The sequence below is a fragment of the Salvelinus sp. IW2-2015 genome, linkage group LG18 (genome assembly GCF_002910315.2).
Source record: "Salvelinus sp. IW2-2015 linkage group LG18, ASM291031v2, whole genome shotgun sequence".
Lineage (NCBI taxonomy): Eukaryota > Metazoa > Chordata > Actinopteri > Salmoniformes > Salmonidae > Salvelinus > Salvelinus sp. IW2-2015.
Genome location: NC_036858.1, coordinates 50,132,471 through 50,156,100, shown reverse-complemented (window position 1 = coordinate 50,156,100; position 23,630 = coordinate 50,132,471). Strand labels below are relative to the sequence as shown.

Sequence of the window (23,630 nt, the reverse complement as noted above, 5' to 3'; positions counted from 1 at the left end):
CGTTGAAAAAAGTAAATCAACTTTGTATGTCCTTATTTGTGAGTTTCGGGAGAAAGTTTTTGGGGACATGATGAAAACATGAATACATGCTAATAATAGCTAAACAGTTAACTAGAGGGTACAAGATATGTTTTGAATTGGCTACCTAGTTATTAGTCCGTTCTCAATCATATTTTATAGGCTAGGCCTACCTACTGCTGCAATGTCGACTGTATCTCATCTATCCTTGAGCAATTGCCCACTCGTCTCACTTGCAGGTGATGTGCACCGACGCGCTAAAGTGTCATTCCCATCATGTCTGATATGTTGATTTTTATTTGAGTCATAAAATATTTTTTTTACTTTGCCTAAATAAATGACATTAACTGAAATTATTGAATACATTTCCATGACTTTTCCAAAACTTTGGGGATTTAATAATTTTCTAAAACTTTTCCAGGGCTGGAAAACACCATTTTAAAAGTCTGTGATCATATGAACCCTGTATAACTCAAAGACAAATGGCCAGAGAAGACCGCTAAATAACTAGTGTGTTACTGTAACCCATTGATAACAGTGTTACAGATAAAGACAGCATGCAGTGCACTCTCTCCTCTCCCCCAACAGCAGTGTCCATTAGTTAAATCCTATTGCTTCTGGTCCGACACCTTCCCATTTAGCTGTCACACTCCACTAGAGCTGAAGAAAGKAAAGTACATGAGAGCACACACACGCACACAAACACCAGTAGAGCTGAGGAAAGTACAGCCTTTCTGAAAGTCTTTCTAATGTAAACACCATTAGCTAGCCATATGTTCTAATGCTGCCCGCCCCGTACTCACTGTTCTCTCATGTCTCCCTCTCGTTCCCTGCCTGGGAACTAGAATTAGCGAAATGTGTGTACGTATGTTTATCAGTGACAGTTGTGACATTTAGGATGAGGACAATAATTCTTTTTATGAGCATAGCCTTATTTCTATATCAGCATATTGGATGACGGTCATTCATATTCCATTCACCCAGCTCAATGTAACAACGATAGGTTTAGGCTACTACATGATTCTCAAATTTTCCCTATACCCATCATGAAGATGCTACAACCTAGCYTATGAATGRACGTTTACAACGCAGGTGTACAGGTCGAGAGACATTTGAGTAATCAAGGTGAAAGACAGTGACACATTCAATACCACCTTGCACATTCTTGCCTGCATCTAGCTGATCTAGGGTGTAATCATTAGTCCAAACAGTTGCAAACGTGTTTCTATTGGACAAATTCAGGTATGTTTATCACCATTTCGTTACCTTTGCTTCACTTTCATAGCAGCCACATACAAACAGCATGATCCCTTTGTTGTATAATTACTTCTCGCATCTACGCGCTCTCCACCTCTCACTTTTCCCCTCCGTTTGTGGACTTYAGTGCACAACACATCAGCTGTCTGTGACGAGGAAATAAAAACTTTCCAAACCAAACCTTTATATCATAACCGCTAACTGCTACAAACAGCCTACATCGCTGTCACCATATTAGCTAACGTCATAGTCAACATAGCTACTAGAACTAACACGTTAGTAAACCCGCTACAATCATATAGTATAGTGTACAGTCAGTAGCAAGCAGTTTAGCAGCTACACCAGCGGGCCCCGGTGGCAATAAATTATTAAAACCAAAAGCTTACATTGACTTGGAAGAATTCCAGTGTTGGATAGCCATAGTCAGCTAGCTAACATAGCATCCCTCTCTGTTTGAGTAGGCTAAACTAGCTAGCTGTATTCGATAGCTAAGTGAAAGTGAAAAAATGTATACAACTAAATAGAGCTCTCTCTCTCTCTTTCTCCTTCTCTTGTATCTCCTTAATATTTTAAGAAATTAATTTGTTCAAAACTGTTAAACTATTGCCTTTCTCTCTCTTTGAGTCAACTACTCACCACATGTTATGCACTGCAATGCTAGCTAGCTGTAGCTTATGCTTTCAGTACTAGATTAATTCTCTGATCCTTTGATTGGGTGGACAACATGTCAGGTCCCGTGTGGCTCAGTTGGTAGAGCATGGCGCTTGCAACGCCAGGGTTGTGGGTTCATTCCCCACGGGGGGACCAGGATGAATATGTATGAACTTTCCAATTTGTAAGTCGCTCTGGATAAGAGCGTCTGCTAAATGACTTAAATGTAAATGTCAGTTCATGCTGCAAGAGTTCTGATAGGTTGGAGTATGTCCTCTGGAAGTTGTCATAATTACTGTGTAAGTCTATGGAAGGGGTGTGAGAACCATGAGCCTCCTAGGTTTTGTATTGAAGTCAATGTACCCAGAGGAGGACGGAAGTTAGCTGTCCTCAGGCTACACCATGGTGCTACCCTACAGAGTACTGTTGAGGCTGCTGTAGACCTTCATTGCAAAACAGTGTTTTAATAAATTATTTGGTGACACGTGAATATATTTTGTACAGTTTTATTTAAAAAGGATAACTTTTAATGTTTGACTATTTTCATGAAATTCACAGAAGGAGGATGTCCTTCCCTTTCCTCCTCTGAGGAGCATCCTATGTATGTGTGTTAATGCCTGTGTGTGTGTGTGTGTGTGTGTGTGTGTGTGTGTGTGTGTGTGTGTGTGTGTGTGTGTGTGTGTGTAACAGAGCAAGGACGTTTGTTGATAGACTGTGAGACGCTCTAAATCAACAAAAGAAGAGAAGGCACATCTACTCCAGCAATGTGTCGCTGAGGTGTCCCTCAGAAAGTTAAGAGATGGGAGGAAAGACGAGGAAGGGGGGGGGGAGTAAGGTCAAGGGAGTCAAGGAGCGAGTAAGGGAGAGAAGCATGTGTTGACAGAGGGATGGAAGAGGAATGGAGAGAATAGATGGAGACGGGAGGACAGGGGTCTAGTATATGCAGAGGGATAGGTATGGAGAAAAGTGAGGAAGAAGGGAGAAGGGGAAGAAGGGAGAAGAGGGGTCTGAGGTGTTTACGGAGAAGCTAAAGGTGTCTGCATGCTTCCCAGCCGAAACAGTTCGGAAGAGTTTGTGCATATATTATGACGACATTTTTGAGACGTTTTTGTTTTCGGGCACACCCCCAAAAAAGCCAAAGTTGATAGCCGAAGTCTACGCCACTTCATCTGTGATTGGTCAACAATAGGGCTTCTTCAATAAAGTCTTTGTCATTCAACGAGAGACAAGTCGTTTTCGTGTACATTTTTTAATTGAGAAATACTGCACACAAAATCTTAGTTAGATGTAAAATTGCCGGCTAAGATCTCCTCGCAAAATTTTTAAACATTTATGACATTTAAACATTTCTTGAGTGATCTTAGATTAATTATGACTCATTTGAGGAAGTGTATACTGGCTAAGGCGTCTCATAATAAACAAACAGTATATTTTTATAGATTTCAAAAGAAGGTCTCTTAAGGGAGTACGCTAGCACATTCTCCGCCTAGGCCACGCCTTAAGGAGTAGGATCCACCTACCTAGACCCGCCCCAGAGAGAGAGAGCAGTCTGGGGGACAGGAGACAAAGGGCCCTCTCTCTCCCCCTCTCCTCCCCCTCTCGTCCCCACTCTCCTCTCGACCCACTCCTCCCCTCTCGCCCCCCATCTCGTCCCCCTCTCATCTCCTCTCGTCCCCCTCTCACCCCCCACTCTTGCCCCCCATCTCCTCTCGCCCCCCACTCCTCCCCTCTCCTCCCCCTTGCCCCCTCTCCTCTCCTCCCCCTTCTCCTTTCCTCTCACCCCCTCTCCTATCCCCTTGCCCGCCTCCTCTCCTCCCCCTTCTCCTTTCCTCTCACCCCCCTCTCCTCCCCTCTAGCCTCCCTCTCCTCTCCTCCCCCTCTCCTCCCCACTTGCCCCCTCTCCTCTCCTCCCCCTCCTCCCTCTTCGCCCCCTCTCCCTCTCCCTCCTCTCCTCCCCCCTCTCCTCTCCCTCTCTCCTCTTTTCCTTTCCCTCTCCTCCCCTCTCCTCCCCTTTCCTCCCCTCTCACCCCCTCTCCTCTCCCCCCTTGCCCCTCTCTCCCAATCATCTCCCTCCCTCATTCCCTTCTCTCCTCTCTTGCTCTCTCCCACTAAAGGACTCTGAAGTTGACCTTGGCAGGCAGCTAAAGCCAGGATGTCATCAATCTACCTGTCGGAGGCAGGGTGAAGAGTCTGTTTTGCACACTGATACACACAAACATACACAAGCATAACAACAACTCTTGGAAGTGTTTACTGGTGATATCCTGTATTTATTATGTTGCTAATGTGGCCTTACTGAATGAAACAGCTGCAGACTGTAGATAGATGGAGGAGAGATTGGGTGAGAGGGACAGGCAGTTCAGAGGGAATGGCAATGTAGAAGACGGAATAGTGGACAAAGTGGAGGATGCCGAGCGTAGAGAAAAGAGAGGGTTAATTGTGAAAGAGTGAATAATAAGTTACGAAAGAGGTAGGAATGTCATTCAGAATTGGGAGAATTGGAATGGTGGAATACGTGTAAAGAGAGGGAGGTGTAAAGGAACTAGGGATGGGGTTAGAAAACGGGAGGCCTATACTAGAGTCCTGTGTGTCTATGTGTCTGGTGTGGCTGTGTGTGTGTGTCTGGTGTGGCTGTGTGTGAGCGACGAGTGTGTGTGTCTGGTGTGGCTGTGTGTGAGCGACGAGTGTGTGTGTCTGGTGTGGCTATGTGTGAGCGATGAGTGTGTGTGTGTCTGGTGTGGCTGTGTGTGAGCAACGAGTGTGTGTGTGTCTGGTGTGGCTGTGTGGGAACATGTGTAGACAGGTCCAGAGAACCTTCAGTTGTCTCTAGGGGAGAGAAGGAGAGAGACAATCAAACGGACTACCAGTCATGCCTTTCACACCTCTGCCTGCCTGTCTGTGCACATCCCCTCATCTTTCCCCTCTTTCCCTTTCCTCTGCTCTCAGAGAATACATGTGTAGGTCTCTTCTCTCTTTCCCTCTCCTGCTTTCCTGTGGCCAGAGTCCACAGAGGGAACACTCACAGTTGTGTACTATTCACATCCTCCCCTCGTGTGTGTGTGTTTTGGTTTTACTATCCTTGTGGGGACCAGAAGTGAAACAAGGAAAATTCGGATCAAGTGGGGATATTTCACTGGTCCCCACAAGGAAAAATGCTATTTTAGGCTTAGGGGTTAGGTATAGGGTCAGAATGAGGGTTAGGGGTTCGTTTTAGGGTTAGGAGTTAGGGTTGGGTTTATGGTTAGGGGTTTGGAGTTAAGGTTAGGTTTAAGTTGAGGGTTAGGGGTTAAAGGAAATTAGGATTATGAATGGGAATGTATTGCTTGGTCCCCACAAGGATAGTAAAACAAACATTGTGTGTGTGTGTGTGTCTGAGGCCATCTATTCAGGTCCTCTCCTGTCGGTCTAAAAAGGTCTGAGTGATAGGACAGGGTAGGGTAGGGGTCTGTCTTACATAACACAACATAATATCCTAATGGTGTCATTWTAGCCTAGTACTGATAGTTAATGTGTTGTTTTCGTGGTAATTGTGTTATTTCTGATGCTATCTCTCTCTGTGAGCAGTGGTGTAAAGTACTTAAGTAAAAATACTTTAAAGTACTAGTTAAGTTGCTTTTTGGGGTATCTGTACTTTAGTCAACTATGTATATTTTTGACAACATTTATTCCACTACATTCCTAAAGAAAATAATGTACCTTTTACTCCATACATTTTTCCTGACACCCAAAAGCACTCGTTACATTTTGAAGGCTTACCAGGACAGAAAAATTGTATAATTTACACACTTAACAAGAGAACATCCCTAGTCATCCCTACTGCCTCTGATCTGGCAGACTCACTAAACACAAATGCTTAGTTTGTAAAATTGTGCCGTCTGGTTTGCTTAAAAATGTATTTGAAATTATTTATACTTTTACTTTTGATACTTAAGGATATTTTAGCAATTACATGTACTTTTTAAACGTAAGTATATTTAAAACGGAATAGATTTAGACTTTTACTCAAGTAGTATTTTACTGGGTGACTTTCACTTGTACCGGAGTCATTGTCTATTAAAGTATCTTATTTTTTTTTTTTTATTGACAATTGGGTACTTTGCAAACCACTGCCTGTGAGGCTTTCATCTTAGTACTGTTTGTGCTACTGTTCCATCTGACAGAACTGCCCATTAAATTTTCACTGCTTCAAAATTGTCTACTAGTGTGTAGCCTATATGAATGTTAAATATTTTACGTCTATATGTATGCAATGCATCTCAACGTGTATTTATGTCCAGCACATTTGTTAGATGAAGAAAGTTTTATAGACTTGAACTACAGAAAGTTACAGCCGGGCTCTGATTGGGTACAGATGGGGTCTGTGACACATGTGCACACAGTCTGCTCCTGGCTGTTAGACACACACACACACATACAGGGTATGAGCCGTGATGACTCACTTCCCCTCGCTTCCCGCGGAAAATTCCCCCCTCGGTTTTCCACCGAATGCGCTGAGGGCAGAGAGGCCCCAGAGGGAAGGAGAAATGGAAAGATAGAGGGAGAAAGAAAAGGATGGAGTCACAGATGCAACTCCCTGTTCTTACTTTTGTTTTGGCACACAAACACACAAACACACACACACCACAAAGAGGCTAATGAGAATCAGGGGAGCAGTGAAAGTGGCAGCTTTGCTCCTCTCTTCTCCACACTAGTTTTTTTATAAAGAGTCCCTGTCTGGCATTCAGGGTAGAAACATCCTGTACACACACACACACCACTTCCTTCTACAAACACACCACAGCACAGGGAGCCCAGAACACCAGGAGCACAGAACACCAGGAGCTCAGAACACCAGGAGTCCAGAACACCAGGAGCTCAGAACACCAGGAGCCCAGAACACCAGGAGCTCAGAACACCAGGAGCCCAGAACACTCAGGAGATCAGGACACAGGATCCGAGAGCACCGAGGAGCTCAGAAGCACCAAGGAGTTCCGAACACAGCGAGATCATTGGGAAACGGAGCGCCAGGGAGCGCAGGGTTGGCACCGTCGGCATTGGGCAGCGGGTCCGAGATGAGCAGCCAGGATTGCCCAGAACCATCTAGGTGGGGTCTTAGGTGAGACACCGGGAGGCCCAGGGGCAGCCCAGGGAAGCCCAGAACACCAGGAGCCAGTAAGACAGCCAGGGGCAGGCGCCGGAGAGGATACACCGTGGAGACTCCCGATTGAGATGCACGACCGGGTGAGGTGCCCTAGTGAACCGGCAGTAGGAGATTCAAGAGACATTGCGGGGCAGGAGTCCAGAACAACGGAGCTTAGCCACGGAGAACACCAGGAGCCCCAGAACACCAGGAGATCAGAACACAGGAGTCAGAACAGGCCGCAGAACCGGAGCCCAGAACACCAGTGAGCAGTTCAGGAACATCAGAACAGTGACCAGCGCAGCCCAGAACAACGGAGATGGAGATCGCGGGAGCGCAGAAACCAGGAGATTCAGAAACCAGTCGAGATCAGAACACCATGAGATCAGAACACCAGGAGTCCGAAACAGCCAGGGCGATCAGAAACCATGAGATCAGAACACCAGGAGATCAGCACACCAGGAGATAAACACGCAGGAGAATTAGAACATCAGGAGCCCAGAACACAAGGAGCTAGAGAACGACGCAATATGTATGTTTTTAAGCGGCGCACCTGATGCGACGTTAGCGATTTTATGGGGGGTCAGAAGAGGAGGCAAGATTTGACAGTATAAATTAGAACGCGCAATGTGCGTTTTTGTGACGAAAGATTGATCTCGACAGTTTGAAAATCAGACGCATGGTATAGTATGCATTATAATGGCGTAGATGTAATGCATACATTAGTATATTGAGCATTATAATTGATGTCAGTTGGTAGAGCCAGGCGCTTGCAACGCCAGGGTTGTTGGGTTGCATTCCCCACGGGGGGACCCAGATGAATATGTGAAATTTCCAATTTGTAAGTCGCTCTGGATAAGTAGCGTCTGCTAAATGACGTTAATGTAAATGTAACCGAAAGGTTGCAAGATCGAATCCCCAAGCCGACAAGGTAAAAATCTGTCGTTCTGCCCCTGAACAAGGCAGTTAACCCACAGTTCGTTCCCATCAATTTACCTGACTTGCCTAGTTAAATAAAGGTAAAATAAATTCGCCTCCTGATCAACAACATTTGCATATATAGTAAGCATCACTCCATCTACTCAATGCAAATGGGTCCAATGATTTGATTTGTGATCATGGATGATTATGAAAGTAGTAGTATTAGTAGTAKTATTTTCCTACGATCAGGAAAACATTCAAAAATAATAATAATATTGATGAATTGATGATGAGTTTGACATAATGTCAAAGTGGAATTGTGTTTTTAGAAATGTTTACAAATTAATAAAAAATGTAAAGCTGAAATTTCTTGAGTCAATAAGTATTCAACCCATTTGTTATGGCACGCCTAAATAAGTTCAAGAGTAAAAATGTGCTTAACAAGTCACATAATAAGTTGCATGGACTCACTCTGTGTGCAATAATAGTGTTTAACATAATTATTTTATGACTACCTCATCTCTGTACCACACAAAGACCAGGGAGGTTTTCCAATGCCTCACAAAGAAGGGCACCTATTGTAGATGGGTAAAAATATATAATAATAAAACATTGCAGACATTAAATATCCCTTTGAGCATGGTGAAAWTATTAATTACACTTTGGATGCACCCAGTCACGACAAAGATACAGGTGTCCTTCCTAACTCAGTTGCAGGAGAGGAAGAAAACTGAACAGGGATTTCACCATGAGGCCAATGGTGACTTTAAAACAGTTACAGGGTTTATTGGGCCTTAACCTATGGATTTCAYATGACTGGGAATACAGATAGAGTATCAGGCCAATATTGGCCTTTGCCGATAATCCCTCAACATAGCAAAACTGTTGCTATGACAGCCGCCAAGGCCTAATGTACTGAACAACAATGTTTTTAAGACCCCCACCCTAATCTCTATGGCAACCCTCCTATAGTACCAAAAAGTGATACCCCAGTACCATGCATTGTAAATACGAATTTGTTCTTTACTGACTTGCCTAGTTAAATAAAGGTTAAATGAAATTTAAAAAATACACAGAGATATGCACACATGCACGCACACACACACAGCTTAAAGTCCAGGCACTGAGCCAAGGATCTAAATATTTAAACTTGCAGAAACTCAGTCCTGAACAACCAAATACCACAGTGTGTGTGTGTGTGTGTGTGTGGTGTTGTGTGTGTGTGGTTGTGTGTGTGTGTGTGTGTGGAGAGAGAGAGTTCATAACTACAACATGAAGCAGATCTGAATGTACCAGTCTGAGGGAGGTGAGTAGAGAAGGGGGGGGGGGCACTGAACTACTGAAAATACAAGATGTGCCAAGCATGTTCCCTCTAATTTTGGGGCACTGAGCAAATATTAGGTCTTGTGAGTGGAAACTTTAACGTGTGATTATTTTGTGCAACTTCCGGCACACGTTTACAGTGAACAATGAGGCTGTACCTTACAGTTTTAGACAGTAGCCAATAGGCTATTGTGGCTATTTCAGCAAAATGTAGCCCTACCAACAAAACCAATAGAGCAAATCCAATAAAATGTTCACGTGGAAAAAGTTTTGATTTCTTTGATCAGTGAGGGAAAAAAGTATTTGATCCCCTGCTGATTTTGTACGTTTGTCCACTGACAAAGAAATGATCGTAGCTATAATTTTAATGGTAGGTTATTTGAACAGTGAGACAGTATCAACAAAAAAAAACAGAAAAACGCATGTCAAAAATGTTATGAATTGATTTGCATTTTAATGAGGGAAATAAGTATTTGACCCCTCTTCAAAACATGACTTAGTACTTGGTGGCAAAACCCTTGTTGGCAATCACAAGGTCAGACGTTTCTTGTAGTTGGCCACCAGGTTTGCACACATCTCAGAGGGATTTGTCCCACTCTCTTTGCAGATCTTCTTCAAGTCATTAAGTTTTGAGGCTGACGTTGGCAACTCGAACCTTCAGCTCCCTCCACAGATTTTCTATGGGATTAGGTCTGGATACTGGCTAGGCCACTCCAGGACCTTAATGTGCTTCTTCTTGAGCCACTCCTTTGTTGCCTTGGCCGTGTGTTTTGGGTCATTGTCATGCTGGAATACCCATCCACGACCCATTTTCAATACCCTGGCTGAGGAAGAGGTTTTCACCAAGATTTGACGGTACATGGCCCCGTCCATCGTCCCTTTGATGCGGTAAGTTGTCCTGTCCCTTTAGCAGAAAAAACACCCCCAAAGCATAATGTTTCCACCTCCATGTTTGACGGTGGGATGGTCTTGGGTCATAGCAGCATTCCTCCTCTCCAAACACGCAAGTTGGGTTGATGCCAAAGAACTCAATTTGTCTCATCTGACCACAACACGTTCACCCAGTTGTCCTCTGAATCATTCAGATGTTCATTGGCAAACTTTCAGATCGGGCATTGTATATGTGCTGTTCTTGAGCAGGCGACCTTGCTGGCGCTGCTGGGTTTCAGTCCTTCACGCATAAGTGTGTATTACCAATTGTTTCTTGAGGGACTTGATGTCCCGAGGCTGCCTTGAGATCATTGATCGAAAATCACTGCCTGGTACGTCTGGGCTGATTCCTACCGTTCTGTCATGATCATTGCAACTTTCACGAGAGCTGAGATCTTGCCATGGATCCCAATGCCAAGGCTGAGGGAGATTTGACAGGTCTTTGTGTTTCTTCCATTTGCGAATTAATCCACAGAAACTTGTCACCTTCTCACCAAGCTGCTTGGCGCGAGTGTCTTTAGCCCATTCCGCCTTGTTAGGACTACAATCTTGTCCTGAATCCTGGCGAACTCTTGGTCTGGCCATGTGGAGAGTTTGATCTGATATGATTATTCTCTGTGGGAAGGTATCTTTTATACAGGTAAGAAACTGAGATTAGGAGCACTCCCTTTAAGAGTGTGCTCCTAATCTCCGTTCGTTACCTGTATGAAAGACACCTGGGAGCCAGAAATCTTTTTGATTGAGAAGGGGTCAAATACTTATTTCCCTCATTAAAATGCAAATCAATTTATAACATTTTTGACATGCATTTTTCTGGATATTTTTGTTGTTATTCTGTCTCTCACTGTTCAAATAAACCTACCATTAAAATTATAGACTGATAATATCTTTGTCAGTGGGCAAACGTACAAAATCAGCAGGGGATCAAATACTTTTTTCCCTCACTGTATAGCCTACAGTAGCCTATATGTGGTGTTCAATGCAGGCCTACATTGCATGAAAATGTTTTACTTGATCTGTAACACCATGGGTGAAATAGGTGACTGTAAAGTACATTGTATTGTGTTGTATGATGCAAGAAACAACTTTACAAAGTAAAATGGAAAATCATCTGTCCTCGGTTGCAACACTCACTACTGAGTTCCAAACTACCTCGGGAAAAAACATCAGCACAATAACTGTTTGTCGGGAGCTTCATGAAATGGGTCTCCATGGCTGAGCAGCCGCACACTAGCCTAAGATCACCATGCGCAATGCCAAGTATCGGCTGGAGTGGTGTAAAGCTCGCCGCAAATGGACTCTGGAGCAGTGGAAACGCGTTCTCTGGAGTGATGAATCACGCTTCACCATCTGGCATTCCGACGGACGAATCTGGGTTTCGTGGATGCCAGGACAACGTTTCCTGCCCCAATGCATAGTGCCAACTGTAAAGTTGGTTGGAGGAGGAATAATGGTCTGGGGCTGTTTTTCATTGTTTGGTCTAGGCCCCTTAGTTCCAGTGAAAGGAAATCTTAACTCTACAGCATACAATGACATTCTAGACAATTCTGTGCTTCCAACTTTGTGACAACAGTTTGGGGAAGGCCCTTTCCTGTTTCAGCATGACAAGGCCCCCATGCACAAAGCGAGGTTCATACAGAAATGGTTTATCAAGATTGGTGTGGAAGAACTTGACAGGCTTGCACAGAGCCCTGACCTCAACCCCATCAAACACCTTTGCAATGAATTGAAAAGCCGACTGTGAGCCAGGCATCAGGCCTAATTAACACTCGACCTCACTAATASTCGTGGCTGAATGGAACCAAATCTCCGCAGCAATGTTCCAACATCTAGTGGAAAGCCTTCCCAGAAGAGAGGAGCCTGTTATAGCAGCAAAGGGGGGACTAATTCATATTAATGCCCATGATTTTGGAATGAGATGGTCGACGAGCAGATATCTACATACTTTTACATACTCATGTGGTGTATATAGTGCAAACAAATGGGGCGAACTCAGTGAAGTTCAATCTCTTGCGTCTCTGCACGGCCTGGCATCAGCGAGGCAGTCCTGGAGGAGGTGTGTGGATGCGCAAGCGCGCAGCTTAGAGGGAACATTGGTGCCAAGCCAGGTTGTTTCCACAACAGATTTCTCCTGATGCATATTGAGACCTACACAACAGATGTGAAAAACTGGACTAAACTCAACTTGAGACCACCTTTGGAGGCGTGAATCGACTGTCAAACTATTTCTATTATGGATGACCTAGCCTAGATCCTCTCATGATGTGGTGCAATGCAGCCATTGTGTTATGTGAAACCGTTGTAAAACGTTTGTGAAATACAGTGCATTCGGAAAGTATTCAAACCCCTTGACTTTTCCACATTGTGTTACGTTACAGCCTTATTTTAAAATGGATTAAGTAAAAAGAATTCCTCATCAATCTACACACAATACCCCATAATGATAAAGTGAAAACAGGTTTTTAGAAATGTTTGCAAAAAACAAAAACAAAACAGAAATACATTACTTATTAGACCCTTTRMTATGAGACTCGAAATAGAGATCAGGCGCATCCTGTTTCCATTGATCGTCCTTGAGATGTTTCTACAACTTGATTGGAGTCTACCTGTGGTAAATTCAATTAATTGGACATGATTTGGAAAGGCAAACACCTGTCTATATAAGGTCGCACAGTTGACAGTACATGTCAAAGCAAAAACCAAGGCATGAGGTCAAAGGAATTGTCCGTAGAGCTCCGAGACATGTTTGTGTCAAGTTACAGATACGGGGAAGGGAACCATTGAAGGTCCCCAAGAATACAGTGGCCTCTATCATTCTTAAATGGAAGAAGTTTGGAACCAACAAGACTCTTCCTAGAGCTGGCCGCCCAGCCAAACTGAGCAATCGGGGGAGAAAGGCCTTAGTCAGGGAGGTGATCAAGAACCTGATGGTCACTCTGACAGAGCTCCAAAGTTCCTCTGTGGAGATGGGAGAAGTTTCCAGAARGACAACCTTCTCTGCAGCACTCCTCCAGTCAGGCCTTTATGGTAGAGTGGCCAGACGGAAGCCACTCCCCGCTTGGAGTTTGCCAAAAGGCACCTAAATACTCTCAGACCATGAGGAACAAGATTCTCTGATCAGATGAAACTAAGATTGAACTCTTTGGCCTGAATGCCAAGCGTCACATCTGGAGGAAACTTGGCATCATCCCTACTGTGAAGTATGGTGGTGGCAACATAATGCTGTCGAGATGTTTTTCAGCGGAAGGGACTGGAAGACTAGTCAGGTTCGAGGGAAAGATGAACAGAGCAAAGTACAGAGAGATCCTTGCTAAAAACCTACTCCAGAGCRCTCAGGACCTCAGATTGCAGCGAAGGSTCACCTTCCAACAGKACAATGACCACAAGCACACAGCCAAGACAATGCAGAAGTGGCTTCGGGACAAGTCTCAATGTCCTTGAGTGGCCCAGCCAGAGCCCGGACTTGAACCCGATCTAACGTCTCTGGAGAGACCTGAAAATAGCTGTTCAGCGACGCTCCCCCTACATCCTGACAGAGCTTGAGAGGATCTGCAGAGAAGAATGGTCGAAATTCCCAAATACAGGTGTGCCACGCTTGTAGTGTCATACCCAAGAAGACTCGAGGCTGTAATCACTGCCAAAGGTGCTTCAAAAAATTACTGAGTAAATGGTCTGAATAGTTAAGTAAATTTGATATTTAAAAAAATGTTTTTGCTTTGTCATTATGGGGTATTGTGTGTAGATTGATGAGGGGTAAAAACAACTTAATACATTTTAGAATAAGGCTGTAACATAACTTAATACTTTCCGAATGTACTGTAGTTGTGGAACAGTGTTGCATTGCTGAACTACCTTGTGCTATGTCAAACAACCATGTACAGTTGTGAAACAGTTGTGGAACAATGTTGCGTTACTGAACGTATGTACCTGATGTAAAACGTGTGTGAATCACGGTTGTTGAACCGTGTTCTGATGTAAGTCAAAGCTGTAACTAGGCCACTCAGGAACATTCCATGTCATCTTGGTAAGAAACTCAGGTGTATATTTGGCCTTGTGTTTTAGGTTTTTGTCCTGCTGAAAGGTGAATTCATCTCCCAGTGTCTGTTGGAAAGCAGACTGAACCAGGTTTTCCTCTAGGAATTTGCCTGTGCTTAACTCTATTTCGTTTCTTTTTATATAAAACAAAACTCCCTAGTCCTTGCCGATGACAAGCATACTGATAACATGATGCATCCAGGACATAAAGGTAATTTCTTTGCCACWTTTTTTGCAGTTTTACTTTAGAGCATTATTGCAAACAGGATTCATGTTTTTGAATATTTGTATTCTGTACAAGGCTTCCTTCTATTCACTCTGTCATTTAGGTTAGTATTGTGGACTAAATACAATGTTGTCGATCCATCCTCAGTTTTCTCCTATCACATCCATTAAACTCTAACTATTTTAAAGTCACCATTGGCCTAATTTTGAAATCCCTGAGCGGTTTCCTTCCTCTCCGGCAACTGAGTTAGGAAGGACGCCTGTATTGACTGGGTATATTGATACACCATCCAAAGTGTAATTAATAACTTCGACATGCTCAAAGGGATGTTCAATGTCATTTTTTTTTTTTTTTTACCTACTTACCAATAGGTGCTCTTCTTTGTGAGGCATTGGAAAACCTCCCTGGTCTTTGTGGTTGAATCTGTGTTTGAAATTCACTGCTCAACTGAGGGACCTTACAGGTAATTGTATGTGTGGGGTACAGGGATGAGGTAGTCATTCATGTTAAACACTATTATTGCACACAGAGTGAGTCAACACAATGTATTATGTGACTTGTTAAGCACATTCTCACTCCTGAACTTATTTAGGCTTGCCATAGCATAGGGGTTGACTACTTATTGACTCAAGACATTTCAGCTTTYCATTTTAAATTATATATAATTTTTTTTWAATGAAAAATATAATTCCACTTGACATGATGTGATAAATGTGTAAAAAGGCAAGGGGTGTGAATACTTTCTGAAGGAACTGTACATACCTGGAAGTTGCCGACCATGATGAGTCCTGCAGCACAGATCCAGCCAGTGGAAAGGCCTGCTGTGTTCAACACACAGTTCTGATGCTTCTCTATCACATGGGCATAACGCAGGAGGACTATCACTATTACTATGGAGAGAGAGAGAGAGAGAAAGACACAGAGAGATAAATATAATTGTATTCATTGTGCAGACAAAATAAACACACTATGGGACAGAAGGAGGGGGAGAAAAAGTTTAATTCTGACAGTAAACATGAGCCTAGGGGCAGAGTGACGTTATGAATGAACAGCAAAAGCAACAACAAAAGCAGCTAGCTAGAGTTCCCCTGCAGCGTGGCATTAAGCTGAAGTGACACAGACAGTGGTAAGAAGAAAGTAATATGTTTCATTTGTGTGTGTGTGTGTGTGTGGTGTGTGTGTGTGTGTGTGTGTGTGTGTGTGTGTGTGTGTGTGTGTGGTGTGTGTGTGGTGTGTGGTGTGTTTGTGTGTGGTGTGTGTGTGTATAATATACAGTGGGGAGAACAAGTATTGGATACACTGAGATTTTGCAGGTTTTCCTACTTACAAAGCATGTAGAGGTCTGTATTTGTATAATAGGTACACTTCAACTGTGAGGACGGAATCTAAAACAAAAATCCATAAAATCACTTGTATGATTTTTAAGTAATTCATTAGCATTTTATTGCATGACATAAGTTTTTGATACATCAGAAAAGCAAAACTTAATATTTGGTACAGAAACCTTTGTTTGCAATTACAGAGAATCATTACGTTTCCTGTAGTTTTGACCAGGTTTGCACACACCGCAGCAGGGATTTTGGCCCACTCTCCTCATACAGACTTCTCCAGATCCTTCAGGTTTCGGGGCTGTCGCTGGGCAATACGGACTTTCAGCTCCCTCCAAAGTTTTCTATTGGGTTCAGGTCTGGAGACTGGCTAGGCCACTCAGGACCTTGAGAATGCTTAGTTGCCCTGGCTGTGTGTGTTTCGGGTCGTTTGTCATGCTGGAAGAACCAGCCAAGACCCATCTTCAATGCTCTTACTGAGGGAAGGAGGTTGTTGGCCAAGATCTCGCGATACATGGCCATCCATCCCTCCCCTCAATACAGTGCAGTCGTCCTGTCCCCTTTGCAGAAAACATCCCCAAAGAATGATGTTTACACCTCCATGCTTCACGGTTGGGATGGTGTTCTTGGGTTGTACTCATCCTTCTTCTTCTCCAAACACGGCGAGTGGAGTTTAGACCAAAAAGCTCTATTTTTCTCTCCTCATACCACATGACCTTCTCCATTCCTCCTCTGGATCATACGATGGTCATTGGCAAACTTCAATGGGCCTGGACATGCGCTGGCTTGAACAGGGGGACCTTGCGTGCGTGCAGGATTTTAATCAATGACGGCGTAGTGTGTTACTAATGGTTTTTCTTTGAGACTGTGGTCACCAGCTCTCTTCAGGTCATTGACCAGGTCCTGCCGTGTAGTTCTGGGCTGATCCTCACCTTCCTCATGATCATTGATGCCCCACGAGGTGAGATCTTGCATGGAGCCCCAGACCGAGGGTGATTGACCGTCATCTTGAACTTCTTCCATTTTCTAATAATTGCGCCAACAGTTTTGCCTTCTCACCAAGCTGCTTGCCTATTGTCCTGTAGCCCATCCAAGCCTTGTGCAGGTCTACAATTTTTACCCTTATGTCCTTACACAGCTCTCTGGTCTTGGCCATTGTGGAGAGGTTGGAGTCTGTTTGATTGATGTGGGTGGACAGGTGTCTTTTTATACAGGTAACGAGTTCAAACAGGTGCAGTTAATACAGGTAATGAGTGAGAACAGGAGGGTTCTTAAAGAAAAACTAACAGGTCTGTGAGAGCCGGAACTCTTACTGGTTGGTAGGTGATCAAATACTTATATCATGCAATAAAATGCAAATTAATTACTTAAAAATCATACAATGTGATTTAGATTGAGTCAGTCTCACAGTTGAAGTGTACCTATGAGAAAATTACAGACCTCTACATGCTTTGTAAGTAGGAAAACTGCAAAATCGGGCAGTGTATCAAATACTTGTTCTCCTACTGTACATACAGCCTCTTCCCTTTTTGACACATCCATTAATACAACAAAAACTAGACCACGTTACCTCCTCCAATGAGATGCCGTAGACTCCGTTCATTTACTCACTACATGCACAGAGGATGTTGTTCTCTCCCACTGTATACAGTGGGGCAAAAAAAGTATTTAGTCAGCCACAATTGTGCAAGTTCTCCCACTTAAAAAGATGAGAGAGGCCTGTAATTTTCATCATAGGTACACTTCAACTATGACAGAGAAAATTAGAAAAAAAAATCCAGAAGATTACATTGTAGGATTTTTAATGAATTTATTTGCAATTATGGTGGAAAAATAAGTATTTGGTCACCTACAAAACAAGCAAGATTCTGGCTGTCCACAGACTCTGTACTCGTTACCTGTATTAAAGGCACTGTTTGAACTTGTTATAAGTATAAAAGACACCTGTCCACAACCTTACACGTCACACTCCAAACTCCACTATGGCCAAGACCAAAGAGCTGTCAAAGGACAGCAGAAACAAAACTGTAGACCTGCACCAGGCTGGGAAGACTGAATCTGCAATAGGTAAGCAGCTTGGTTTGAAGAAATCAACTGTGGGAGCAATTATTAGGAAATGGAAGACATACAAGACCACTGATAATCTCCCTCGATTGGGGCTCCACGCAAGATCTCACCCGTGGGGTCAAAATGATCACAAGAACGGTGAGCAAAAATCCCAGAAACCACACGGGGGACCTAGTGAATGCCCTGCAAGAGCTGGGATCAAAGTAACAAAGCATACCATCATTAAACACACTATGGCGCCAGGGACTCAAATCCTGCAGTGCCAGACGTGTCCCCTGCTTAAGCCAGTACATGTCCAGGCCCGTCTGAAGTTTGCTAGAGAGCATTTGGATGATCCAGAAGAAGATTGGGAGAATGTCATATGGTCAGATGAAACCAAAATACGAACTTTTTGGTAAACTCAACTCGTGCGTGTTTGGAGGACAAAAGAACTGTTGCATCCAACGAACACCATACTACTGTGAAGCATGGGGGTGGAAACATCATGCTTGGGGCTGTTTTTTTCTGCAAAGGGACCAAGGACGACTGATCATGTAAAGAAAGAAGAATGGGGCCATGTATCGTGAACTTCATCAGCCAGGGCATTGAAGATGAAACGTGGCTGGGTCTTTCAGCATGACAATGATCTAAACACATCGCCGGCAACGAAGGGTGGCTTCGTGAAGCATTTCAAGGTCCTGGAGTGGCCTAGCTCCTCCAGAATCTCAACCACCAATAGAATCTTTGGAGGGAGTTGAAAGTCCGTGTTGCCCAGCAACAGCCCCAAACATCAACTGCTCTAGAGGAAGATCTGCATGGAGGAATGGGCCAAAATACCAGCAACAGTGTGTGAAAACCTTGTGAAGATTATAGAAAACATTTGACTCTGTCAATTGCCAACAAGGGTTAATAAAAAGTATTGAGATAAACTTTTGTTATTGACCAAATACTTATTTTCCACCATAATTTGCAAATAAATTCATTAAAAATCCTACAATGTGATTTTCTGGATTTTCTTTTCTCATTTTGTCTGTCATAGTTGAAGTGTACCTATGATGAAAATTACAGGCCTCTCTCATCTTTTTAAGTGGGAGAACTTGCACAATTGGTGGCTGACTAAATACTTTTTTGCCCCACTGTGTGTGTGTGTGTGTTTAGCGCATCCAAGTCATTTCGGAGAAGTGAGTTACAAGCATGGAAAACTCACTCCCTTGTCTCCAGGGCTAGTAGGAATAGGAAATGATCCCTCTGTCTTGGTGTTCTAGTTTAACATAGTGAATCACTTTGAGAGAAGGAGGAAGAGAGCTAATTGGCGTTTACTGGTGTCTCTTTATGTTGCATATCAGAATGGCTGGCTGTCTAGCCAACTGTCCTGGTCAATAGGGTTCGGCTGATTCTGAATAAAAACCACAGTTTCAGTATTGAAGCCTTCAATAGTAACAATATATTTAATTTGTATAGCGCTTTTCATTACAACAAGAATCTCAAAGACGCTCTTAAAACAACGAAACAAAACATTTTAGTTAGCCTATTGACAACTCTGGGTGGAAGATCTTCCACGGTCATCCACAGAGGCAGGTGTAAGTCTAACAGTCACATCCTGTGTCCGATCCTGTCTCATGCGCACCTTCCTAGGGCTGTYGCGGTGACCGTATTACCGMCAAGACCGCAGTGTAAAATTCCATGTAACCGCTGAGTCACGGTAATCTCCTCTTATGCACTCTGACATGCTTTGGTAGTAGCCAAATTGCTAACTACCATCAGGTCCTAATGGCCTGGTACTCAGGGCTCTATTGTTTCTCTAACCACTCTGACATCATGCAAATGCATCAAAAATCACATCAAACACATCATCAAAACAGTATGTGCTTTTAAAACGCACGTCACTGTGATGATCAATTTGAAGAAAGTTCAACAGCCGGTTGAAACTAAGTGTAAAACATGGTCGTTGTGGATGTTGTTTCAAAGACTAACACAACGAAATGGACAGCTTTCTAAGGTGATGATTAACTCAAAACACCCATATGCATATTAGAGTTTATGCAATAAACGTAATTAAAATTATGATTGTGCTGTTATACAATATGATTCTCTGGTCTGATGAAACCAAGATTGAACTCTTTGGCCTGAACGCCAAGCGTCATGTGTGGAGGAAACCTGGCACCATCCTTACGGTGAAGCATGGTGGTGGCAGCATCATGCTGTGGGGGTGTTTTTCAGCGGCAGGGACTGGGAGACTAGCCAGGATCGAGGGAAAGATGAACAGAGCAACTTGAACCTGATCGAAAATCTCTGGAGAGACCTGAAAATAGCTGTGCAGTGACGCTCCACATCCATCCTGACACAGCTTGAGGATCTGCAGAGAAGAAACCTCAAAAATACAGGTGTGCCAAGCTTGTAGCATCATACCCAAGAAGACTCAAGGCTTTAATCGCTGCCAAAGGTGCTTCAACAAAGTAATGAGTAAAGGGTCTGAATACTTATGTAAATGTAATATTACATTTATTTTGTATATATTTATTTTTTAATCTAAAAACCTGTTTTTGCTTTGCCATTATGGGGTATTGTGTGTAGATTGATGAGGAAAATCCATTAATCCATTTAAGAATAAGGCCGTAACGTAACAAAATGTGGATAAAGTCAAGGGGTCTGAATACTTTCCGAATGCACTGTACAGTAGGCTGATTCTCAACTCCTATTCTGTTCTTCTGAAATAGATTTTCTTCATATCATGTTTCTTTAGACCCAACTAAAATAAATCATGGATTTATTGTGATGGTGTATTGATTTATTCAATTTTTTTTAAATGTAGCGGCTTGTATGCAGCTTGTATGAGTGGAGGCCTGTAGATGCTAAACGTGTTTATGTTAATTAACAGTCAATTACCGTGAGGCCAGCAGTCTTTTCTATGACAATAACCGCTAAGCTTAGGCCACATGCAGCTGCAGTCAACAGGGATAGTCCACCTTGAAATAAACCATTGGGGAAATAATTTACTGAGCATCTGCCATCTTCTACAATCTGCAAGCCACTGCCATCTCTTGTTGTTTCAAATACAAACAGTTAGCTAGCTAGCTAAAATGTTAGTGCTTGACCCTACTGTAGGATTTTAACGATGAAACATGTTGATGTTTGATAACAAAATACATTTCCCTCTACAATGGCTGAACCTCTCTGATACTACATTTAGTGTTGTTTTCCAATAGCAACAGAATCCTTCTGAGAATACCTGTCATCCCATAATAGATTACAATGCAGATTCAGGATGTGCACTAACTAAAGCAATTGATGTGTTAGCACCTGCAGTGACCTCCATGTTACCATGGAAGGACATAGAATCTCTGAACAAGGTTCACTAGCTGGAAGAAAAATTTGCCTGAAAYGGAAATGGTGTTATGTTTGCAATGGTGTGTCCTAATGAATACGACACTGGCCTTGCAATGGGACATGGCTATGGACATTTCCAACCGCTAATGCCAAATTAAAGTAAATGTGCCCCCACCACAGAACAGCATGTGCCTGTTCCTCACACTGGTTCTCTCTGAACTCAGGAAAGAGAGGGGGAAACTGAGTCATGGCTTTGAGCCAGACCCAGATATTTTGGGTCTGACAAAGCCTTATTTTCCACCGTAAGTCACACCACACCTCACACTTCAAATAAACACATATAGATTTGACACAAACACACACACACACACACACACCAGGGCTGCACAATTAATCAAATCCCGATCGAAATTGCGATATTGACATGTGCAATGCCCATATCGCAAGAGAATGCGATTTTCTACTTTCTTTGGCGGGAGAGGTTATACAAACAAATGTCACACCTTGATCTGTTTCACCTGTCCTTGTGATTGTCTCCACCCCYTCCAGGTGTCACTTATTATCCCCAGTGTATATATCCCCATGTTTCCTGTCTCTCTATGCCAGTTCGTCTTGTTTGCCAAGTCAACCAGTGGTTTTCCTAGCTCCTATTTTTTCCCAGTCTCTTTTGGTTCTAGTCCTCCTGGTTTCGACCCTTGCCTGTCCTGACTCCGAACCCGCCTTCCTGACCACTCTGCATGTTCCGTCTTCAAGCCTGCCTATTGACTTGTACTGTTTGGACTCTGACCCGGCTTATGAACTCTCGCCTGTCCCCAACCTCCCTTTTGCCTACCCCTTGGATAAATAAATATCGGAACTCAACCATCTGCTTCCTGTGTCTGCATATGTGTCTCGCCTTGTGTCTTGCATTGTGTTCTTATAAACAAGCCTGGTGCCCAAATTGATGAAGTATGTTGCGCAGCTGCGAGTTGAGTGGAGACGAACGGATTCAGTTCAGGCTAGCTAGTTTATGCTTGTGGCTGGAAACTTTAGCGAGAATTTGAATCTTGCCTGTCGGGGTTGGGACTTGGGAGATGGTTCAAAATCATTCCGTTTTTGTCAGAGTAATTGTTTTTTTTTACAAAAATGTAGACGTTAATGCCGTAGGCCTAGTTGTACATTTTCWGTGAAAATCACTAGTTACAATAAATCTGCTTTAGCTGTCMCCCTTGCCTGATATTGGCTACACGAGCTTTGCCTGGCTACCCAAACTCCTTGCTCTGGCGAAATGCTACACCACGCCCACGRACGTTAGTTTGATCKCCGCAATATGTCTGGATCCGAGTACATCACAGACAATTTCTTGAATGGAAATACATTCTAGACCATCTGATTGGTCCCAGAAACCGATGGGTTGTGCCAGAGCCAGAACACACGTGGGTAAAGCAGCATTTTAGAAATTCATTATTGGCTTTGATACTCTGATTGGTTAGAGATGGATGATCCATTCACTGATGACTTTGTTTCGGGCAACACACCTCATTTTGACATCACCACAAACTTTAATGATGGCAGTCTCAGACTAAAGTATGTAGTGCAGCGGAAGGCAAACACTAGCTAGCTACTTTCCTCTCCTTACGGGACAGCAGTACTCCTCAAGCAGAAGCGCAGAATTCTGAGCCCATGTTGTGTTGCCGGCTTGCAGTGCAAACTCTCCCCACTGAGCAGTAGATGTATCATAGTGACATCTAAATGGTTACTACTTTGATTATTATTATTATTTATTTTAAGGGTGGTTGCTACTAAAGTTATTACTCGTGTAGGCTGCTATCCTACTCAAAATAAAATCAAGTGGAATGGAACAAATTGGCTACGTTAGCTACCACTGGTGACGTGATAAAGCTGCCCAGTGGGAAGCAACTCACGTTGGCAAGCACCTCGATACAACACGGTTGCAATGGTCATTCATTGTCATAACGTTAGCTATTTGGCATGTCACGGTTACTTCCAGATGATGGCCAATACTACAAGTCATTTTTACCTCACCTATAGAAATAAACATTACTTTATATTACAAGTTTTAACTAGTGCCATGCTGCTGTTGTCAGCATAAACTAGCTAGCTGGGAAAGGCTCATCAGGACAACCRACTAAACTCACTGAACCGAATCCATTCATCTTCAATTTGGGCACCAGGCATGTACAGTGGGGAGAACAAGTATTTGATACACTGACGATTTTGCAGGTTTTCCTACTTACAAAGCATGTAGAGGTCTGTAATTTTTATCATAGGTACACTTCAACTGTGAGAGACGGAATCTAAAACAAAAATCCAGAAAATCACATTGTATGATTTTTAAGTAATTAATTTGCATTTTATTGCATGACATAAGTATTTGATCACCTACCAACCAGTAAGAGTTCCGGCTCTCACAGACCTGTTAGTTTTTCTTTAAGAAGCCCTCCTGTTC

General features: G+C 43.2%; 1 protein-coding gene across 1 annotated transcript in view; it reads right to left on the bottom strand.

Annotated features, from left to right (window-relative positions):
- The window catches only part of LOC111978658 (transmembrane protein 150A), a 101,457-nt gene that overhangs the window by 6,611 nt on the left and 71,216 nt on the right, over positions 1 to 23,630 (bottom strand). The window contains exon 6 of the mRNA XM_024008848.2: positions 15,243 to 15,370. Coding sequence (XP_023864616.1) covers positions 15,243 to 15,370 — 128 coding nt within the window. The remainder of the gene's footprint in view (positions 1 to 15,242; positions 15,371 to 23,630) is intronic.